The 21,233-nt window shown below is 54.1% G+C and overlaps 8 protein-coding genes across 8 annotated transcripts; 2 read left to right on the top strand and 6 right to left on the bottom strand.

Annotated features, from left to right (window-relative positions):
* Positions 1–158: 158 nt before the first annotated feature.
* Positions 159–1,822, bottom strand: CABS01_02510 (phosphoglycerate kinase; the record flags this gene model as incomplete). The annotated part of the gene is made up of 3 exons (XM_060535888.1): positions 159–925; positions 994–1,414; positions 1,757–1,822. 3 exons carry the CDS (start codon positions 1,820–1,822, stop codon positions 159–161), a joined length of 1,254 nt encoding a protein of 417 aa, XP_060393800.1.
* Positions 1,823–3,210: 1,388 nt separating this feature from the next.
* Positions 3,211–4,418, bottom strand: CABS01_02509 (Mpv17/PMP22 family protein; the record flags this gene model as incomplete). Its single annotated transcript, XM_060535887.1, has 4 exons — positions 3,211–3,327; positions 3,382–3,926; positions 4,007–4,097; positions 4,350–4,418. The coding sequence occupies 4 exons, from the start codon at positions 4,416–4,418 to the stop codon at positions 3,211–3,213; spliced, it is 822 nt and encodes a 273-aa protein (XP_060393799.1).
* A 2,643-nt stretch (positions 4,419–7,061) lies between these two features.
* On the bottom strand, positions 7,062–8,385 carry CABS01_02508 (glycosyl hydrolase family 53; the record flags this gene model as incomplete). Its single annotated transcript, XM_060535886.1, has 3 exons — positions 7,062–7,189; positions 7,249–8,216; positions 8,318–8,385. 3 exons carry the CDS (start codon positions 8,383–8,385, stop codon positions 7,062–7,064), a joined length of 1,164 nt encoding a protein of 387 aa, XP_060393798.1.
* A 743-nt stretch (positions 8,386–9,128) lies between these two features.
* On the bottom strand, positions 9,129–11,273 carry CABS01_02507 (uncharacterized protein; the record flags this gene model as incomplete). Its single annotated transcript, XM_060535885.1, has 1 exon — positions 9,129–11,273. The coding sequence occupies one exon, from the start codon at positions 11,271–11,273 to the stop codon at positions 9,129–9,131; it is 2,145 nt and encodes a 714-aa protein (XP_060393797.1).
* Positions 11,274–11,602: 329 nt separating this feature from the next.
* On the top strand, positions 11,603–12,904 carry CABS01_02506 (uncharacterized protein; the record flags this gene model as incomplete). The annotated part of the gene is made up of 3 exons (XM_060535884.1): positions 11,603–11,684; positions 11,741–12,052; positions 12,105–12,904. The coding sequence occupies 3 exons, from the start codon at positions 11,603–11,605 to the stop codon at positions 12,902–12,904; spliced, it is 1,194 nt and encodes a 397-aa protein (XP_060393796.1).
* Positions 12,905–13,371: 467 nt separating this feature from the next.
* CABS01_02505 (DNA directed RNA polymerase) lies at positions 13,372–13,673 on the bottom strand (the record flags this gene model as incomplete). Its single annotated transcript, XM_060535883.1, has 2 exons — positions 13,372–13,396; positions 13,471–13,673. 2 exons carry the CDS (start codon positions 13,671–13,673, stop codon positions 13,372–13,374), a joined length of 228 nt encoding a protein of 75 aa, XP_060393795.1.
* A 638-nt stretch (positions 13,674–14,311) lies between these two features.
* CABS01_02504 (HIT domain-containing protein) lies at positions 14,312–14,902 on the top strand (the record flags this gene model as incomplete). The annotated part of the gene is made up of 1 exon (XM_060535882.1): positions 14,312–14,902. The coding sequence occupies one exon, from the start codon at positions 14,312–14,314 to the stop codon at positions 14,900–14,902; it is 591 nt and encodes a 196-aa protein (XP_060393794.1).
* Positions 14,903–15,118: 216 nt separating this feature from the next.
* On the bottom strand, positions 15,119–16,068 carry CABS01_02503 (aldo/keto reductase; the record flags this gene model as incomplete). Its single annotated transcript, XM_060535881.1, has 2 exons — positions 15,119–15,514; positions 15,571–16,068. 2 exons carry the CDS (start codon positions 16,066–16,068, stop codon positions 15,119–15,121), a joined length of 894 nt encoding a protein of 297 aa, XP_060393793.1.
* Between the last annotated feature and the right edge of the window lie 5,165 nt (positions 16,069–21,233).

Raw genomic sequence — 21,233 nt, 5'->3', positions numbered from 1 at the left:
CTTTTTTCCGGGCATGGGCTTCTGCGTTCGTTGCATTCCCGCACGCGCATTTCTTTCATCCCGAGTCCTAAAGACTGGCCTTACCAGGCCGGCCTTTTCCCATCTATCAGACCGATCAAGTCCATAGAGGTCTCGTTCTCCACTGTACGAGGAATGATTTACTTACTCGACAGAGCAGTGACACCGGGCAGTTCCTTGCCCTCGAGAAGCTCCAAGCTGGCACCACCGCCGGTGGAGACGTGGCTGAGCTTGCTCTCGACACCGTACTTGGCGGCAACAGTGGCCGTGTCACCACCGCCGATGATGACAATCTTGCCGCCCTCGGCAGCGGCGACGGCGGCATCGAGCGTCGACTTGGTGCCGGTGGCAAAGTTGTCAAACTCAAAGACACCAGCGGGGCCGTTCCAGAGGATGGTCTTGGAGTCGTTAATGGCCTGCTTATAGAGCTCAATGGACTTGGGGCCGCAATCGAGACCCATCCAGCCGTCGGGGATGCCGGACTCGTCAGTAGCAGAGCCGACCTTAGCGTCCTTGTCGAACTTGTCGGCGGTGACGTAGTCAACGGGGAGGACGAGCTTGACGTTGTTGGCCTTGGCCTTCTCGACGAGCTTGCCGACGGTCTTGGAGCCGGACTCGTCAAAGAGGGAGTCACCAATGCTGACGTTCTCGAGGGTCTTCTTGAAGGTGAAGGCCATGCCACCGCAGACGATGAGGGTGTTGACCTTGTCCAGCAGGTTGTCGATGAGCTGGATCTTGTCAGAGACCTTGGCGCCACCGAGGATGGCGAGGAAGGGGCGCTGGGGGTTCTCGAGGGCCTTGGCGAAGTACTCGAGCTCCTTCTTCATGAGGAAACCGGAGGCCTTCTGGGGCAGGTCGACACCGACCATGGAGGAGTGGGCGCGGTGAGCAGTGCCAAAGGCGTCGTCTGGTTGGACATGTCAGCTTCTGAGACAAGACGGGGTTCTCAATGGCAATCAAGAGTCATGGACATACTGATGAAGACATCACCGAGGGCAGTGAGGCCCTTGCGGAACTCCTCAACCTTGGCCTTGTCGGCCTTGGTCTTGTTGCCCTCCTTGTCCTTGGCGGAACCCTCCTCCTCAATGTGGAAGCGCAGGTTCTCGAGGAGGACAACCTGGCCGTCGGTGGCCTTGTTGACGAGATCCTCAACGTCCTTGCCGACGCAGTTGTTGGCGAACTGGACGTTCTTGCCGAGCAGCTTCTCGAGCTCGGGGACGACGGGCTGCAGGCTGTACTTGGGGTTCTCCTGTCCATTGGGACGGCCCAAGTGGGACATCAGGACGACGGCCTTGGCGCCATTGTCGATGGCGTACTTGATGGTGGGGACGGCACCGGCAATACGCTGGTTGTTGGTGATCTTCTTGTCGGCGTCGAGGGGGACGTTGAAGTCGACCTAGGTGAGGGGTCAGCAAGGGGAGTCCGACCTTCCGGCTTAGTGGACCGTGGCTTTTGAAAGCGTGCCCAGCGTTCCCGGTGTATTCTAATGCCGTCAGAGGAAGCATGTGCAGGGTGGCCGAGTCGAATACCCGCGGCTCGTCCCGTATCGCCAGAACACGGAACGGGTGTGAAATGATACCCGGGATCAGGCGCGGATGCGGGTGGCATGGTGGCATGGTGGGGTAATTTGAGCAGCAGCGCAGCGCCGCAGCAGCAACAAAGACACCACCAACACCAAAACCGTCCCCGGCAACGCTCAAGGCCAGGACATTAACATGGTAAGAGTGGCACGACTTACGCGAATGAGGACGCGCTTGCCCTTGAGATCGACGTCGGTGATGGAGAGCTTGTTGGCGAGAGACATGATTGCGGTTGTGAGGGGCGCAAATGTGTGAGGATGAAGGGTAGAGTTGAAGGTTGAAGAAGTAGAAAGAGGAAGAAGAAGAGGAGGGGAGGGAATGCGTTGAGGAAGTAGTAAAAGGTCTGAGGTATATTTAGCTAAGGTAGCTACCACACACACACACGCTACTTACCTTGCCCAAGGTGGGATGGCTGGACCTGATGGAGTGATTGAGGGAGGGACTGGACACCACGCCGGACACTTCTAAGAACAGCGCGGGCAGGGGGGTAAAACATGCAGTAATCAGTCAATTCGAGTGGTTCAACACGGGCACCTCACGTTGGGAAGCTTGCAATGGTGGGGTGCTGCTGTTACTGCCAGTCAGTGCCAGTGACTGGGACGCTACTGATACGCAGTAAGGCAGAGCAAGCAGGATGGAAGGAGGGGCATCTTTGCTCGGCGGTTTTTTGCATAACATTTTTTTTTTCTGTTGGCGGGGTTGATTTTCGGCCCTGCTGCTGCAAGCCTGCAATTACTGTACCTTATCCATGGGTGGTAGATACCCAGATTGGGCGTATCAGTGGGGGGAGCTTTGCTTACCTACCTTACCTTAGGTGCCCTGTCCAGTGCTTTTCCACTAAATCGGCCAGCTGCGACAACGGGGGTGCTGATGCTTGCGGCCTGCCCCGCCATGGGTGTGTGACGTGATGGTAGTCTGATACCTCACAGAAACTGCGCTTTCCTCAACCAATCCCCCGGTCACGGCCGTCCACCCGGGATCAACGGACCGTAGCCAAAATACCTATCGCCCGATACTAGAGACATGACATGGAAGGCAAGGCAAAACACACGGAAAGACCATGCAGCATCTTGGCTATCTTATGGTTTCGTTTCAGACGCTATTGTTGGTACATAGCAGTCCTGACCCGAGGACTGTGCACAAAACCTGCTGTGGTATTTTATAGCAACAATTTTCAACAGCCAAGGTGACCGGGGTTTGCTTTCAGTGACAAGCTTCAAAATATCACCGAGAGATCCGCCGGTCCAAAATCGGAGCCATTACAACATTCTCAGACCATACCTCATCCAAAGCATCAGATATCATGAATGAACCGTTTTGTTCAATTTCGTTGCGTTTTACAACTGCTGGCTACAAAAGAGAGACGATAAAAAGAGGGCCTTCCTAAATCAATGTCGGACCCCAAAACACCAGACGCCTGTACCGTCGCAGCAGCCGATGCCGTTAATGCCGTTGCTGTCTTTTTTTTTACTTGTAACGATCGAACAAATTCTAAGTACGACTGTGCTTCATTGGTATAACCTTCTCGTGTGCTCGCCATGGTGTCGACCAGACCCGTCCCATGCCGACCTGCAGACCGAAAATACGAGGAAATCAAGTATAGGTAAGGAATTTAGCTAAGACGAATGTGGTCGTCCTCGCGGGCGCCGGGGCGGTTATCGACCTCGGTAGATGAGTTGGTGAGGGAGAGGTAGGCGGTCCAGGCAATACCGATCGTAGAGACGAAGGGCTACGTAGTGTTAGCATGTGTTCCTAGTGTTTCCCGTTCGGCTTTCAAACTTACCAGTTGGAACTGCATGGGCATCAGGCGGAAGTTGACAACCTGCACGGCAGGCCAGACGATGAAGTTTGCCTTCAACGTGGGAATGTACATGTCGCGCAGCTTGCTCATAACGGCACGGCGTCCACCGCCCTCCGCGACAGTCATGACAGAGAAGAAGCAGAGCAGACCAAAGGGGGCAAAGATGAGCTGATCAAAGGCGACTCTCTGCATGGCAGGGACGAAGGCGCTAGTCTTGGTGATGGGGAAAGTGGCCGACAGGAACTTGAACCAGCGGAACTGGAGGGGCGCCATGCCGAAACCGTAGGCCATGAAGCGAGTCAGGCGCTCGAAGTCGAATGGGGGAGGCAGGCTGCTGATGTTGGGAATGAGGTCCTTCTCGTAGAAGGGGTTCTTGCGGTCGAGGTCGTGGATTTCGATCGCGATGCCATCGTCCTTGTCGACGCCGCCGGGCTTACGAACGGCCTTCAGGCGAAGGGCGGTAACTGTCTGTGCGGTCGTATCGGCGATGCCACCGAGGATGGCATTCGTCACCATCATGGTGAGCACTGTTGCGACAATAGAGTCAGTATGGATGATGGATTGTAGTGTGGCGAACTCTGGATGTGGGAGCCTTGGAGGCACGTACGTGGCCGTTCGTCGTAGTATTGGTTGAACTTGGACACCAACCGGGCGACGAGCGCCATTTCGATAAGAATGATGATTGCGTGAAGCAGTGGCTAACAGTAGGTTCGTAGGTCAGCGCAAAGTTGACTTAATCAGGTGCGGCGCGATAGGCGTAGATGCAAGAGATGCAGCGATAGGAGACAGCGCAAGCGCAAGTGGTAGTACGGAGGTGGCGGACGGGAAAGCAAGACAGCCAAGCAAAGATTCAGATTCAACCGTGGGAGGAATGTTCTAGGGGCAACACGAAAAGCAACGAATGGAGCAGGCAGGTAGGTACGACAGTGCTATGGAAGGGGTTGGCATACGAGGCGTCCATAAATGTATTTGCTGTTGACAGCTCGGACAATGCGACGGCGAGAGAGTTCCCACGACATGGTGACGGATTATACAGAGGAGGCGCCCGGGGTGGGAAAGAGGTTCTAGAAGAAGAAAATGATAAAAAAGAATAATATGAGAGAAGGAGGCGGCGACCGGGCGGTGGTTCGGTTCTGTTGGTTTGTGCTTTTGGCTTCGGGTTGGGGGAGCCGGATCGATAAGGTGCGCCGCTATCGATTCGTTTATTGCCTCTCAGAAGTGAGGTAACGATTTGGCAAGCAAATCGACAGGCGATGGGAGGGATGAAAAATATGGTCGAGGGTGACGAGGACCCTCGGATGTGCTTTCTGCAGGCGGAGGCTTCGAAAGGCTGGGTACGGGAAGTGACGAGTGACGAATGACGACACCGTAGCGAGAAAAGGGTACTGATGTGCTTCGTTGTGGCGCACAGGAGGCGGATGATTGGCCGGTATCGCTGGTTTGGGTGATTTGGAGGGGAGGCGACGGAGGTTTTGTTCCCGCTGGTCTGACAGAAAGCAGAAAGACGATTGACCGAGAGAGTCGGGGAGGCGAGACCGATGAAGCAGCAGCAATGAAGAAGAAGGATCTTCAAACTTGGCGAGAGTAATGTAGGACGGATGCGACGGGGGTTATAATTAGGAGAGGACAGACCAGCGCAGGAAATGGGAGGGACAGGATCTAAAAGAAATGGAGCAATGCAATGGCAGGCACGGCAGGTCATGAAGCGCGCTGCAACCGAGAAAGATTGATCCTGGTTGTTTTTTGCCTCGCTCGAGTGGTAAAGAAGAGGCGGGAATAAGACGATGGAATGGTGCTGCAGGTTTGCTGCTTTGCGTGCTTCAAAGCAATGGAACTTTAAAAGATACAACCGACAAGTATCTTCCTGTCCGCTACCTGACCTTACTGCGGTAGGTATGTCCGTCCACGAAAGGAAGGTGAGGCATCAGCAGAGCTCTTTCCTCCCTCCTGTCTGCGAAATCATTGGCGGATAGTCGGCCCAAGCCACACCTTCCTCAGGATTAACACTGTGTCGCTGGCGCCTTCCGCTTCCCCACAGATCACCATCAGGCAGAACCTCAACCACCCAGGCTGGCTAAAAATGGATCTTGACCGGTCTTGACCAGTTGGCCTCAAGGCTCAAGTTTGGACAGAAACATGGGGCAGACAACGACACTGCGGATGGACAGCGGGCCTCAAGAGCTCCCCGACGGGCCCCGACCCTACCGAAGCCGCACCCCTCCGTATGCCGCACAGTGCATTTACCAGCCTACGCCCCCCACCAGCTCCTTCCCGCATCCGCCTGGGTCCTCTCACCGTTCAATGCCCATTCAAGGTCGCTCACCACCTCACCTCACCTCAGTCACTCATTCACTCACTCACTTACACCGACCCTCACAACCTCATTCCTCAGACCAACAGTGTTATGTATTCATCCAAACAACAACCTCATGTGTGAGGCACCTTGGTCAGATGGAACAGCACACACTCCCATCCACAAACTTCATCTGTTTCTTCAAACCGACTGACACCCTGCACAGAAACCCCAAACACGACTTTTGCTCTCCCGATCAATGCTCCCGTTTCATACACGCGTACATTCGTGGGGTAACCGCTGTTTTCCACTCCCATCGCATGGCTAGTGACGTACCAGGGTGAAGCTTCTTTATTCACCACTTACTTTCCAACTTAGTACCAGCTTGTCGTGTTTGTGTGCTTGTCAAGCTTTTTCGTTCAAGGCCTCCTGTAGAACGGACCGGCGTGTGAACAAGTCACCTGCCTTCTCAACAATCTCATGTGTCCAAAGGCCATGACTATGACGCCCTCCCGCCTCGCGCCCAATCGAAACAGAGTTACGGAACGGCGCTGCAGTGAAAGCATGAGCTTGTTAAACATAGGGGTCCTGCCTAGCAGGATGAACCCTGACCATCCTACCTGATCGCGGCATACCACTTTGTTTAATCTGTCACATTTTGTTTCCCAACGCCTCCCTCCTGCTTAATCTCTCGAGAATATTGGTTGATTGGTTGAAAAGTATGAAGAGATGAAGACACCCTTCGACTGAGTCGGGGCATTCACCGTGTCAATGCTACCATCTACAAGCTGCCGGCCGCCGGCAACGTCAACACCATCGCAACATACTTCCCGGACAGATACCTTCCTTTTCCGCAACCTGATGCAGCTCGCTTCTCGGGAGCCAGGTAATTGGTGTGAAGTTGAATAGTAGAAAAAAGGGGCTCGCAACTGGTGGATGTGCTAAGTGTTTGAGGGGCACTTTCCATGGAGCCCACTTCAGTCTTTTGCTGTAGCTGTCACAGTCAAAAGTCACATCAAGTCAAGAATTACCAGTAACAGCAGACTGGCCAGTAAGCTGAGAACAGGAGCAAAAGCATACGGAAGAGAATACTTTCGCAGCCTTGTTCACTCACAGCAGTTACCACTGACGAGTCAAGTGAGACTTGAGGCCACCCCAAGAGCCAACTCAAGTTGAATTCCGTAACCTTCGGGTATTTTTGAATTATCATTAGTATCGAAACTACTCTGTTTCAAGCAGCCGTTCATATCCCCCTGCCACTTGCGACTGCTGCTCTTGTGCCCATGCTCAACGGCAGCTATCCGAAGTCCGGACCGCAGCTCTTCAGACTTCAACCTAGACCTCCCTGTTCTCAGTGCGACGCACCGGCCTACTTTTCCAAGTAGACATTGACAGACGAGCGCGAGTATCCAAACGTCTTGGGCCACTGGCTGTAATCCGGCTCAAACAAGACGGCGTCGTTGCAGTCACTTCCCAAGCTCGTGTTGTTCAACCACGCTATCAAAAGAGTCAGCATCTCAGTTCACAACCAGTAAACAGAAAAGAGTAGTGCTCACCAGGCTCCCAGTACCAAACACCCTGTCCAAGACCCTTGGGCGTCTCCCTCACAGTCTTGAGCAGCTTCTTCATCCACTGCACCTGACCATCAACATTGTACGGGATACTCGGCTCCGACGACTCGGGGATCGGGTTCCACTGCCCGTTGCAGATGGCAGGGTAATCCGTCTCGACAACCTGCATCGGCTTGCCGTACTTCTCTCCGAGCACCTTGAGCGTGTTCTTGAGGTTCGCAAACGTCGCCGACGTGCCGTAGAACGGGTAAAAGCTAAACCCGAAGCTGTCCCACGCCGACAGCGGCACCCCGTTGTCGACGAGCGCGCCGTACCACCGCTCCTGCAGCGTCAGGTTCCAGCCGTTGTCGAGGTGGATCATGACCTCGGGCTTGGGCACGCCCGCGCACGTCGCGTCTTTCACGCCCGCCCGCGCGGCCTTGTAGAGCGTCGCAAAGTTGGTAAAGTTCTTGACCAGCGCCGACCACGGCTGCACGTCGACGTTCACCTGACCCAGAGGCCACAGCGTGCCGTGGCGGAGCTCGTTGCCCAACGACACGATATCCAGCGTCACGCCGGCGTCCTTGAAGGCGACAAGCGTCTCGCGGACATAGTTGCGCAGCGTGCCGGCCAGGGGCTCCAGCTGCGTCGGCCACGCCGCGGGCAGCGGCTGCTTCTGCGGGTCGGCCCAGCTGTCGGCGAAGTGGAAGTCCAAGAAGATGCGCTGGCCCTTGGCCTGGAAGCGCTTGGCCAGGTCGATGGTGTAGTTGAGGCCGTAGGTCCCGTCAGGCGGGTTCACCCACAGGCGGAGACGGACGGCGTTCATGCCGCCGTCGGCGAGGATGTCGTCGGCCGGGCGAGTCGCGTTGCCGCGCGCCGTGTCAATGTAGATGTTTTGGTTCTCCTCGAGCATCTTGAGAGAGCTCAGGTCGTGGCCTTTGTAGAAAAAGGGCTTGCCGTGACCGGGGCCGGGGCTGTTTGCGTTTCTTCATGTTAGCCTCCTGTTATCATTGTTCCAGTGCCTCAAGGTGTGTGTTTTCGATGTAAGTGATGAAATTAAGTGGTGAGAACGTACTTGACGGGCTCCGGGGCCGGAACAGCCGTGACCAGAGCCGTGAGGCTGAGGAGAGAGAGCAACTTCATGATGAGATGTTATCACAGCGGTTGAGACACACAAAGAGCCAATCCTCCAGCCCTTCCCTCGACGACGCAACAGCCGTGTTATATATCAATCGCAACAACCCCCTCACCGCCCACCGGGCTAGGCATCAGGTCGAACCATGATTTCACCACTCTGGCAAGGGTTCAAAATAAACGCAAGCGAGCTGTCAGTCGTCACGGGTCTCGGCAATCTCTGTTTTTTCCCTTTCTCTTCTCGGGCCAATGTGACCATTCGACGGAAGATTTCCAACGGGCAGAAGCACTCAAGACGGCAGGCAAAGCAGCAGCTGACAGAATGGAGACGGCCCGAACTGCGGGGACTCATCGCGGGGTTACCGGGGGAGACCCCAGACTCGGCACGCTGACGATTGGTGCGCCTGCGCGAGCTGGAGGTGGTGGGCCCCTGCTCGCCCGCAATTTTCGGATATTGTGCCTCCAACGAGTTACAGTAGCAACAATAGCTTCGTTGGTCTGGCTGGGGGTGCCAAGTTCCAGCAGTCTGGGCCTCGACGTGGGTGGCCGTTGGCATCATCAGGTGACGGGGGCGGGGATGAAGCTTCGAGAAAAACATATTGGAATTGGGGGGCCCAGCCAACGTGCCAGCCTCTCCCAGACCTTGAACCAACCCTTTCACGGCCCTTTCGGATCTCGCAACCGAGGTTTATCAAGTCGAAGCTCCGGATATTGATATAGCCATGATAATTACGTTCCATTTGTGGTTAAGCTTAACCATCGGCTAAGACGCGGGTCCAGTCGAACTTCCTCCATTTCTTCTTGAAACCCTCGACTCTCCGGTCACCCTTGTTCCACCGTCCTTGTTTCTTGATCACGTCCGGGCCGACGTCTAGGATGCCCCCGATTATCTCCCTTGCAAAAAGGTCTCCTCTCGGCCAGCGGTCAGAGTTCTCGACAATGTGCCCGAGGCCGCCGTCGAGCGTGAACCACGCGTGAAAGTAGGGCATTTCTTTTGCGATGCTCCTTCGGAACGCCATCCTGCCCATGCCATCTCTTGCCTTGGCGGCCGTGTCAATGATCTTCCGGTGCTGCGACCACTCATCTTCCGTGGTGAGGAAGGCCTCTTTAAAGTAGGCCGGAGCCGTCGCGCCCTCTTCGTACGGGATCGGCACAGCCATCATGGCCGCGTGGAGATGCCTCTGCGGCGTGGCCGCATTCTCGTAGAAAATGACTTCTTGGCCCTTTTCGTGGTACATTCTCGTCAGAGACTTCATAAAGTTTCGAATTTCTTCCCATTCGTCGTCGTCACACTCCAGCAGGTTCTTGCGGTGCGCCATGGGTGTAATCACAGCGCCGCCTTCGCTGACCTCAGGTTCCGTAGGCAGTGTCAGGAATACGCGCGTGGCAAGAGAGATGACCGGTGCCAGAGGAGGCTGTCCCTTGTCTTCGTGATGGCACAACGGACAATTATCCAGAATCCGTGACACCTTTTGATATTCGTTGACGGCCACATTCTTGAGGTTGACCTCGGACTTGTGAACTCGCTTGGCAAGCTTGTCCGCATTCTCGTCCATGTAATCGAGGTCGTCGTCAAACTTGCCGTCCTTGGCAATGCGCTCAGCGAGCCGCATACCTTCGCCGCCTGCTTGACCGCGGGTCCTGCGCTCCTCGCGAACCATGTCTTCGATTGACATGTCCTCGTTGGCTTCAACGTTCCCGCGCTCTCGCCCACGCTTGTTTTCGATGGCCTTGACCTCACCACGAGTCCCTGCCAGCATTCGGTTATCCATGACACCAAGAACAACAGACTGCGGCCCGTTCGTAGCAAAGTTTGCTGCGGCTTGATTGTACTCGGCTTCCAATTTGGCAGCATCCGGTGATCTGCGAAGCTTCGCCTTCATCATCTGAGCTCGCAATCTGTTCAAGGCGGTCTGGTCCATGGGCGTACGCTGCATGGCATTGTCGGGTATGATGACGCCCTGTTCCACATCGTGGGTATCGTCTCGTGCGGCGGGTGTCTCGTCTTGTCGGTATTTCTCCATGCGCTCGCGATAAAGGTCTCCCGTAGGCTTCTCCTTACCCGCGTAACCACTTCCATACACCTTGCGCCTGTCCATCTCGATCTTTTCCTCTCTCGCGTCGTCGAATTCTTGCAAATCACCAAATCTCTCCAGAGCAACATCTTCAACCGACCGGCCAGACTCCTCAGCCATGGAGTAGACACCCTTCAGCTTCGTCAAGCGCCACTGAGAGCCATTGTCTCCGAATTTGTAATTGACCGTCCGCTCTTTTGCCGCGGCCTTGTCATCCGATGTCGGGACATTATCCACTTCAGCGAAGTCTCTGTTGATTTCTCTGTCGTGAATGACTCTCGGAGCCTCTTCCTTTGGTGGTGGCTTAACCTCCTTCTGTTTCCGCTGGACGTAGTCGATGTCAAGGGCCGACGGCGCAGTCATCCAAGAATCGCGCATGAGCGGTGCCTCTGCATTCTTGGAGTTTTGCGGTGTTTCTTCGTCCGGAATAGGCAAGTCCTCTTTCGGATCTGATGTCTTTTCGTGTGTGTCCGTCCGCCGCTCGTCGTCTCTTTCTCTGTGCCTATGCCTCGATCGCCGCTCCTCGTCGTCCTTTTCATGACGAGAGCGCTTGTGTCTGTGGCCATCATCCCCATCTTCTTCATGGCGACGGGATCTGTGCTGTCGATGCCTGTCGTGGTCTCGGTCGCGGTCGCCATCTCGACTCCGGTGTGTATCGCGATCGCGTTCCCGATGTCTGTCAGAAGACCGATCGCGGTGATGGTGATGGTGACTGCGCTGCTTCTTCCTCTGTCGACGCTCTTCTTTCTCGCGCTCGATGCGCTCCTTCTCGCCCTTCTCTGCTGCCAGGGCCTTTTCGAATTCGTCGAGGCCGTCCATCATTGCTGTGCCTAGAGGTGGGAAGCTTGCTAGTTGACGATGGAGCTACCAGCTGCAATGGCCTGTTTTTCTGCAGGTTCCCTAAATGAATTGGCGACGCGGGAGGAACGTCACTTTCCCAGCACGGGCCATCAAGATTCTGGCAATGACAGGGGGTGTCTGATTAGGTAGTCGTTATGTACAACTTACAGGGGGGTTTCGTTCATTCCGACGCCCCGCGCGGGGCACTCAGCTCTTGCAACTCTTCCAGAACTTTTTTCTTAGCGACCGCCCGTAAGAGAACCAAACACTCCGTGGAAGAGCCGCACGCGAATTTCCATCACCACATCAGAATGGCTTCAACATCCGCAGAAACCCCCGCCGAGAATGCGGCCACCCAGACCCCGACTGCCATCGTCGTCGTCGGCATGGCCGGTAAGGAATACACAACCTCGTCTTGCGCTCAGTGTGTCGCTGACCAATACTACCAGGCTCAGGCAAGACGACCTTTATGCGACGCATCAACTCATACCTGCACGGCAAGCAAGATCCTCCCTACGTTATCAACCTGGATCCCGCGGTGCTCAACGTCCCTTTCGAAAGCAACATTGACATCCGCGACTCGGTGAACTATGAGGAGGTCATGAAGCAGTACAACCTGGGACCGAACGGTGGTATCCTGACGTCCCTAAACCTCTTCGCGACAAAGGTCGATCAAATCGTCAACCTGCTCGACAAGCGTGCTGCGCCAGACCCTGCAAACCCCGACAAGAAGCCCATCAAGAACATCCTTGTCGATACGCGTACGTCTGCTGAATACCTAGGCAGACTCTCTCTTTACTAACACTGCCGCAGCCGGACAAATTGAGGTTTTCGTTTGGTCCGCCAGTGGAACCATTCTTCTCGAGTCTCTCGCGTCCTCTTTCCCGACCGTCATCGCCTACGTTATCGATACCCCTCGAACCACCTCCACGAGCACATTCATGTCCAACATGCTGTACGCTTGCAGTATTCTCTACAAGACTAAGCTCCCCATGATCTTGGTCTTCAACAAGACCGACGTGCAAGACGCAACGTTTGCCAAGGAGTGGATGACGGATTTCGAGGCGTTCCAGCAAGCTCTCCAGCAAGACGAGATGAGCGACGTCATTGGCGGCTACGAAACGTCTGAGGGTGGCAGCGGCGGCTCCGGCTACATGGGCAGTCTCCTCAACTCCATGAGTCTCATGCTCGAGGAGTTCTACTCCCACCTCAGCTTTGTCCCCGTCAGCTCCCGCCTCGGAACGGGCATGGACGAGTTCTTCGCTGCAGTGGAGGAGAAGGCCGAGGAATTCAAGCAGGACTACCTCCCCGAGCTGAAGCGCAGGCGCGAGGAGCGTGAAGAAAAGAAGCGTCTGGCCCGCGATCACGAGGTGGAGAAGATGATGAAGGGCATGTCGGTGGACGCAGGCAAGAAGCCAATGGTTGTCAAGCCCGTCGACGACGATGATGATGGCGTTGATGTCGCCAGCGATGTGGACGACGACGACATGCCGGATGACGAGGATGACCGCGAGGGCCTTCAGGCCCGGTACGAGGCGGCCATGGAGGCTGAGGGCGACTCCATCATGGCTGATGGCAGTTTTGCAAAGTACCTGCACACGCGACCGACATGAGACGTCACGGCACACACGCGCGGGTCACATTTATTTGATATAGAATGAACGAACAATTGGGCAAGGGGATGGCGTTTTAGATGATTGCTGCATTATCATGAGATACCTCGAAAAGAAAAAAAGGAGAAGGAACAGGTGCAGAAGAATGCCTTGCTCTATGAATTGATTTTGGTCCCCCAACCTTGAACTCCCCAGCCCTTGCGCATCACATGCGTTGTGGCTTTGCTTTGATAGTTGGCTGCTTGTCATACATGTCCCTCGTATGAGACTCTTTCCCTGCTGAAGAATATGCGGCTCTCTTGCAGGCAGCCAAGACTCTCTTCCCATGCAGTCTCGAGTCTACCACCTCGTGTGTCATCCAATTCCGACTCTCGAATGCGCAGCACCACATCGCTACTGCTGTCCCGCTCCTCCAGCGTACACACGTCGCGCGAATATCAAATCCTCTCTCTACATCTTTTCTCCAATCATCTCGCCTCGAACTGAACCATTCTATCCCACACAGTCAGTCTACGCTCTCCTAACACCACATTCACTGCCCGTCTCCATGGCATGTAAGAACTCACCTCTTGGTCCGTTCCTTGTAAAGAATACGACAACCGCACTCCTTGCATCTGATGGGATCGGCGCGACGCAGCTGGAACTTGAGACCGCAATCGCCGCAGAGATATTGCATCTGGGGGCCCTCGGAGCCGTAAGACTGATAGGCGGCGGCGCTGGGCGCGGAGGCGGCGCCGGCGGTGGGGACTTGGTAGGCTTCGCGGGACATGTTATGGTGGTTTTTGTCCTTCGGAGGGATAGAGTGCGGCGGCGGAGAGATTCGTTGCGTTCGGGTGAGTATGGCGCGTCGGATATTGAAGTTTTAGGGATTTTTCTTCAAAGAGGCGGCGGGATTGGAAATGCAGGCAGAAGGCGTGGTGGGGCTGGGATGACAATTTGTCAGGCGGTGAAGGCGCATAGAAACGGCAGAAAAAGGAAGAATGTTGGGCGGTGTGCAACCGGTGGTGGAGCTCTGGTGAATCAGGTGGGGCGTCTACGCTGGCCCACTTCCCGAGGTTATCGCTTGCTATCCGTACCTTCCCCCATAAGTTACCTACCTCACTGCCGCCCTGATTTCCTGGGGGGGAGAGAGAGCTTCCCGAAGGTTTGGAAGAAACATCTCTTGGACGCCGTAGCTTGTCCAACAAACCTCGCGTCTTTCGCATCGCCCTCTAGATTTCGGTTCTTTCCTCACTAGTCTGATAGAATTCCTTCGAACTCTGTAATACTTTCAAAGCGACGACACCAGACAACGCAGCGGGCGTTTCTAGACTCCCCCAACACATCTACACCCCCGATAATGCCAAAGCTCTCCCCGGCTTTCCACACAACCACAAACAACACGATACCGCCCCCGACCACCCCATCATGACACCAAACTCCCAATTCGACGCGGGCGTATCCCACCCAGAAGGCCAATGCCCGTTCTGCGTAATCGCAACAGAATACCCTCCCTACGACCCCTCCAAACCCCCACAAGACGAAGGCGACAATTCGACCCTCGACCCAAACCGCATCCCCACGCCCGCCTTCGTCGTCCTCTCCACGCATCTCCTCATCGCCTTTCTCGACATTCTCCCGCTATCCCGCGGCCACCTTCTCCTCTGCCCGCGCGCCCACCGCCCGAAACTCACCGACGCCTCGCCCGACGAGTCGGCCGAGATGGGCCGGTACCTGCGCGTGCTGTCCAACGCCCTGGCGCGCACGACGGGCGTGGAGGACTGGAACGTGGTGCAGAACAACGGAGCCGCGGCGGCGCAGGTCGTGATGCACATGCACTTCCACCTCATTCCGCGACCCGAGATCCGCGCGAGCGGGCGGTATAGCGAGAGCTTCACCATGTTTGGGCGGGGCCGGAGGGAGGAGCTGGACGATGAGGACGCGGAGCATTTTGCAAAGGAGTTGCGGGAGAACGTGGCTGATATCTTGAGGGAAGAGAAGCACAAGCCGAAACTTTGATGGGCGGGTTTTGATGAGTGCGACGAAGAGTTTTTTGCTTCTTTTTTTTAAGATTCGTTTATTCATTTCATGTATATCAAGGACTATCATGTCCTAGCTGCCTTTGCGTAGCAGCATGTCTTATCACGCCGTAGCGTTGTTTCGTTTCTTTTAAAACTCATTATGTGAGTCCACCACTTTTTTCTCACTCATTACACTGCTACCCGGACTGAACATTTACTCATCATCGCCGAAGAAGACCTTGACACCGTCGGGAAGGAAGGTGCCGTCGCAGACCTTGAAGCGGTCGGGGATGGCGGAGATCTTCTTGAACTCGTCATCGGTGAGGGACCAACCGTCGAGGTCGTAGTTGGCCTTGATGCGGCCCTCAGAGACGGACTTGGGGATGACGCTGACGTCTCTGGCCAAGCCCCACTGAAGGAGGACTTGCTGGGGAGTGCGGTCCTTGGACTTTGCAATCTCGAGGAGAGTCTGGTTGGTGTAAAGAGGGGAGTCGGTGCTGCCCAGGCACGAGTAGGCGGTGGCGTGGATGCCCTTTGACTTGCAGTAGTCGAGGAGCTTGGGGGAGGGGTTGCAGGGGTGAAGCTCGATCTGGTTGACGGCGGGGACGATCTGGGTCTATTGTTAGTACGGACAGTTCTGGAGAAGTCAAAGAGAAAGGGAAATACCTTGGTGGAGGGATCGTTGAGGAGGCGCTCGAGGTGGGTGAGGCCAAAGTTGGAGACACCAATGTTCTTGACCTTGCCGGTGTCGACGAGCTTCTGCAGCTCGCGCCAGGTGTCGACGTAGTCCCAGTCGGGGTAGTGCTTCTTGAGGTCGTCGGGGTCGGTGCTGGAGGGCCAGTGCATGAGGTAGAGGTCGACGTAGTCGGTCTGGAGGTTCTCGAGGGACTTTGTAATGGCCTCGGGGACGCGCTTGTGCCAGGGGTTGTCGAGCTTGGTGGTGAGCCAAATCTCCTCGCGGGGGACGCCCGAGGCAATGATGCCGTCGCCGACCTCCTTCTCGTTCTGGTAGGCGAAAGCGGTATCAATGTGGCGGTAGCCGTTCTTCAGGGCAGCCTCGACGGCGAGCTTGACCTGGTTGGTGCCGGACTGCCAGGTTCCCAGGCCAATGGCGGGGATCTTGGCACCCGTGTTGAGGGTGAAGGTGCGGGAGGTCTGGGACATTTTGGGCAGTGTTTGAGGTGTAGACTATAGAGTCGGGGGTATCTTGGAATAGAAAGTAAAAGACTCAATATGAGAAGAGAGAGGAGTTATCGTGGAATAGAAATTCTTCGGGAAGGGATGGGGGAGAGCTCTTTTGTATGTGATCAAGACGGCGGGAAATCATGTAAGCAGGCAGTGGAAGCTATGACTTAGATGATACCTAATGAGCTCGGTATCCTTTGCACCTGGCCTTTTTTGTTTGGTCGCATATCTACCTACCTATCTACCCGCCATGTACTTTACTTAAGGTAGTACCTGAAGTGCTGTGTAAGTGTGGAAGGTGAGGTTAGTGTCACTTGGAGTACTTGCGTTCGGTAGATAACGCTCCTAAGCGCGAGGTATCCATTTCTCCTGTCTCTCCTTCCCTCTCTCTACATAGGTAGGTAGGTACACGAGGTAGGTGGTGAAGGAGAGGAAGGTCCAGTCCATTGAGTTGTTTGGCCCCCGCCAACCCCTGATCCTGCCCCCTCCAAAGTGAGTACGGAGCACAAAGTTGCCCCTCCCCCCACCTCGTGTGCGCCTGGGAATGACGCAGGAGCAACGGGGGACCGGGGGTTGTATCTTTTTCTCTCTCTTTTTTCTATTTTCTATGCGCGTTGGATGCGCCTAAATGCGCCGGGGCGCGGGCACTTGCCGACCTGTGACCCGCCAGCCTATCCGCTTCCAGCGTTTGTGTTTCTGTCGTCTTGTACCTTCTTTTACTTGTCTGTATCATTAGATCTTTTACCTGTTAGATGTGGCAGTTTAGTTCCTGCCGTGGTGCCGCTATCCCCGAGGGAGCAGTTCTACCAGTTGAATCTTTCTCCAGCCCTCTATCTCTCGGTCCGTTACCCCCTCTTACACATCGAGAGAGGAACCCATGCCATATGCCTCCATTACTCTCACTGTGTCATTGACAACTCGGCGGGGCGAGTACATAGAGGGGCAAAGATACAAGAAATAAAGACGCGGCCGGGGGATTCGCGCCGAGCAGAGAAAACCAAGCCAGCCTGGACCTAGTCACCGTCAGCCGTTTCGTTTCCAACACGCCTGATTGGCACCGCTTGTTACCCGTCCCAATCCGCGTCGCTGGGACCGGGCAAATGTACACCGACGCGCCATAATCTTCTTTTTCGACATGCCCTTTCACATAAAATCCACACTCGCCCCGTTGACGTCGACTCTGCCGGGCCAACAGGACGCCAGGACGTCACATACGCGCCGACTACCACATTGTCATAATAATCTTGAATTCAATGCGCATCTAGTCGTGGACTTCTGACGCCCAGTTCCCGGGCCTGCGGAACCTGGGCGCAGACCTGGCGTCTCTTTTGCGCACCACTGCAGCCGCACGAATGTCTTGCCAGGAAACTAACTATCCCCCACCTTGCCACGATTCTTTGCATTCTGTGACACTTGTGTTGTTTCTTCTTTCTTGAAGAATAATGATGTGAAGAAAGAATATGTTAGAATACTGTGGAAAGGAGCTCATCCCCTCTGGCTTCTTTCCCCCCTCTTCACGTTTTCTTAACATTCAAAGCCTCTTCTTGTTTCATACTTTGCTCTATCTTATTACTATTGCGCAAGACTATAGACGAAGTAGGCCAAGTCTCCAAGCGCTTCCCATCGTTTGAGTGAAGATGTGAGCGCAGATTTGGCCCTCAGAGAGCCAGTAACCGTCACACTTCATCTCCCGTGTCAAAGCCGCTCTGTCTATCCCTGTTGTAAAGGTTCTCTCTCGGGCAATGACCATAAGCCAAGACTTTGATCCACGAAACGTGGTTATGAAAGACGTACCTGGTCTGAGGTACTGCCGGTCACTGCTCTCATCTCTCATGATTGATACCAAGCCTTCTACCAAGGCCTCTTACAAGAGCTGGTCAAATGTCAGGACGAGTCGATGGCGAGTCATCAAGCAATGCTTCACATGAAATATAAGACACAACGATATGTAGTTGGTTTAAGCACAACGTCACATTAGATCCCCGAGACTCGGGCCGATCGCCTTCAGCCGGATAGTCCATTCGGCAATGCCCAGATTGTCCCGGTTCGAGGTACCCAACTGACCCCATCAGTGGCGTGATCGTCGAATGAGATGAGCTTACCGGAATGGGCTCGATGTATCCGTAGCCGATTACGGTATCAAGTTGGCAGAGTCATTGAGGTAAGTGTGGCCTGCTTGATCAATTGTTTCATCACAACGCGCCTTTGATTACAGCCTGGATACTGGCTTAGGCTGGTAAGGTCCATTTCATTGTACATTGCTTGCCGTTGAAGTCTACTCAGCCGTGACAGAGACTGGCTACCCAATACGCAGAGACCAGGCCTGCTTCAGAATACATCTAGCTAGCCCCTGCCCCGTCTAGCCAAATACAAGCCTCGGCACGAATCTACTGATGTACCCTTGCTCGCTACATTCAAGCCACCCCATTCTAGTGCTAGGGGTTTGTTCATCATGGTACATGTTGCGCCATGTACTGTGGTCTCTTTTCCAGCTGATGTAGAACAAAATCGGAAGTAGCCTATCCACTGACTGAGACGCCCACCATCATTGGGAGGAGCTAGCTTGCTTGTAGGTGATGGAAGTAAACGACCCTTAGGTAGCAGGGCGACAATGGGAGGTTATCAACAGGCAGAGGTTGCTGGCTACGCTTGCGGTGATGTTACTTGCTGGGTATGCCCGGTGGACAAGGCAAGGAGGGGTAAGCAGGCGGTAATGGGACTTGAGAGACAGGCTACCTTCTTCCTATCGGGATCATCGATGTCTAGAAGGCATTTGACAACATCACCTTATTTCTCCCCATCCTCTTCTCTTCTTTTCAACCTCACACATAGTACGCAAAACAATGTCTATAAACCCTCGCTCTAGCCACTATGAGACGCTCCTAAGCATTTACCACCGCTTTGGTCACATAGGGAAAGCACATGCTCACTAATAGCATACAAGAACATAAACAAATTTTATAAATACAGGCACTTAGGTAGTCTAGTGGCTCTCGTTTTCTAGGACTATTGATAGAGTATTCTATATAGAATAGGCCCAGTCTAAGAGATGTAGAATGCTATAGTATTATCGAAAGGTGATACCACTATGAAGCAGGAAGAAATATATATTCTCGTAGGATGCATTCTCCCGTGGATCCTACGAGATATTCCTGGACTCCTAAACACTTACGCAGACCTATGGACACTATAGAACGTAAGATAAACTTGCTATCACAATACTCTTTACTAGTGCTTTTATACGAATACTGAGAATGTATTCTCCGAGAGTTGGAGCCGAATGTCGTGCGGGAACTCTGACGTGCCACCAGGTTTCAGCGTTTTCTATGTGGTTCTAAGGGCAATTCGTCTAGACATCTTGCCTGATGAGTCGAGCGAGCTGTACATTGCGTGGTAGAAATACCAAGAGTTTTGAGCGGGATCCTGCTCAAATAAGTAGCAAAACTCAAAAATAATGACCACGTTGGACCGCACATAATCTAGTCAGTATCGAGTTCCAAACGCTCAAGAGCTTGTGATTTTCGGACTATTCGCTGTCATTTTGTGTTTCTAGTGACAGAAACATGTAATTTTTGAATGGTCATATGAGCGAGAGGCAGATAGAATGATTTACAAGGCCCTTAGCTGGTGACTCTTAATCATGAAGTTATCTACGAGGAAACCGGAGCCTTGCCTTGTTATGCCACGGCCGCCGAACGTCCATATCATCAAGCACGCCTTGCTCCCAATATTCTACTGTAAGTCTTTGCTTCATTGGTACTCGTTATCAAGTTTTTGTTCTGTATTGACCGAGAGTGGACAGAAAGAACGCCGAGCGAAAGTAGGTTCGCAAGCCCGTCAATGACCACTACAGTAATGGACGAGGTTTTGAACATCTGCCGAACCAAGCTGCAACCAGTCAGCTCTTCTATGTCATTCAATACCCATAGAATCCAGGAACCACTCAGGCCCAGGCTGGAGACCCTTCTCCATCGCCTCACCACCAACCTCCACCAATGTGACCATCGCCGCTCCTTTAACACAGCACATGCGACCACACCCACTGGAGAACTCGGGATCCCGTCCGCTCTCCTATCGATAAACTAGTGAGGGCCGGAGTAGTAGTCGGGTCGGAGACGACCGGCGAATGCCCGGTGTTGCATGTATCTTTTGCCTTTTGTGCTAGCAAGCACTCTGGTTGGCAAAAGTGGCGCGCACAGCGAATGACCCATTCGTTCATCGACGATGGCGAGAAGTCTCCCGTCGTGAGATGCCAGCCTTTTCCCCCTTTTCTTTCGCTCTCTCTCTTCCCTTTCCGGAGCCGAAGATGTCAAACCCCCCCGGCCGACCGGCCCCCTCCCGCCCATCGTGAGCGGATCCCCGGAACCCAACCCTCAGCCGAAAAGCCGAACGGAAGGCCCGGCCCTTTTTTTAGCCCCCAAGACTGGCCCCCCTATTCGAACGTCGCTCAAAAGGCCGACGGGGACCTTTCATGCGGCCAGTCAGCACCCATCTTCTCCTGCACTCGGCAATCAAACCAACCAGGGAGCACGCACATACAGAGGACCAACATCTTTCTTCGAAAAGGGTTGGAAAGGGGGGAGTCATACTTCATTGGATAAGGTAGGTGCAAGTAGGCGCGAAAAAGAGCAGGCCGAATAAGTGTCGAGCATCGGGTATGTCTGCATCTCAATTGACACCCAATCTATGGAAAATGAATGAAGAATATCTCACATCTTGTCCTCCCGAATTGCTGGTCCTACCTTTGGGGTTTCTCTCGACGCAAATGTTCGCAAAGTTTCCCCCTCAGTCCGAAGGAAAGGACACGAAACGAACTACATCCGTGCGCTCAGAGCGACCCAAGTGGTTGGCATGTGAGGGCCATTGCTTAGGACTGTCGCATTCTGTCGCAAATTGAAAACAGCTCATAGGTATTTACATCGCGTACAGAAGATGTTGATTTACATCAGATTGTCATTGACAGAACATCCCGGATGAAGGTGCATCGCATCACATCACGGAGGAAACGCCATAAAAGTAGGATGCTGTTGAGACACCCCTTCTTACACCATAATCGATCACTCGACAAACCGATAGCCGCACATGAAAGGACCGATGGAGTTAAAGTATAAGATTGATACTGCTATATAGAACACACGACAAGT

The sequence above is a fragment of the Colletotrichum abscissum genome, assembly GCF_030869225.1.
Source record: "Colletotrichum abscissum strain IMI 504890 chromosome Unknown Scaffold_5.1, whole genome shotgun sequence".
NCBI classification, from domain to species: domain Eukaryota; kingdom Fungi; phylum Ascomycota; class Sordariomycetes; order Glomerellales; family Glomerellaceae; genus Colletotrichum; species Colletotrichum abscissum.
This window is presented reverse-complemented; position numbering and strand designations above follow the sequence as displayed.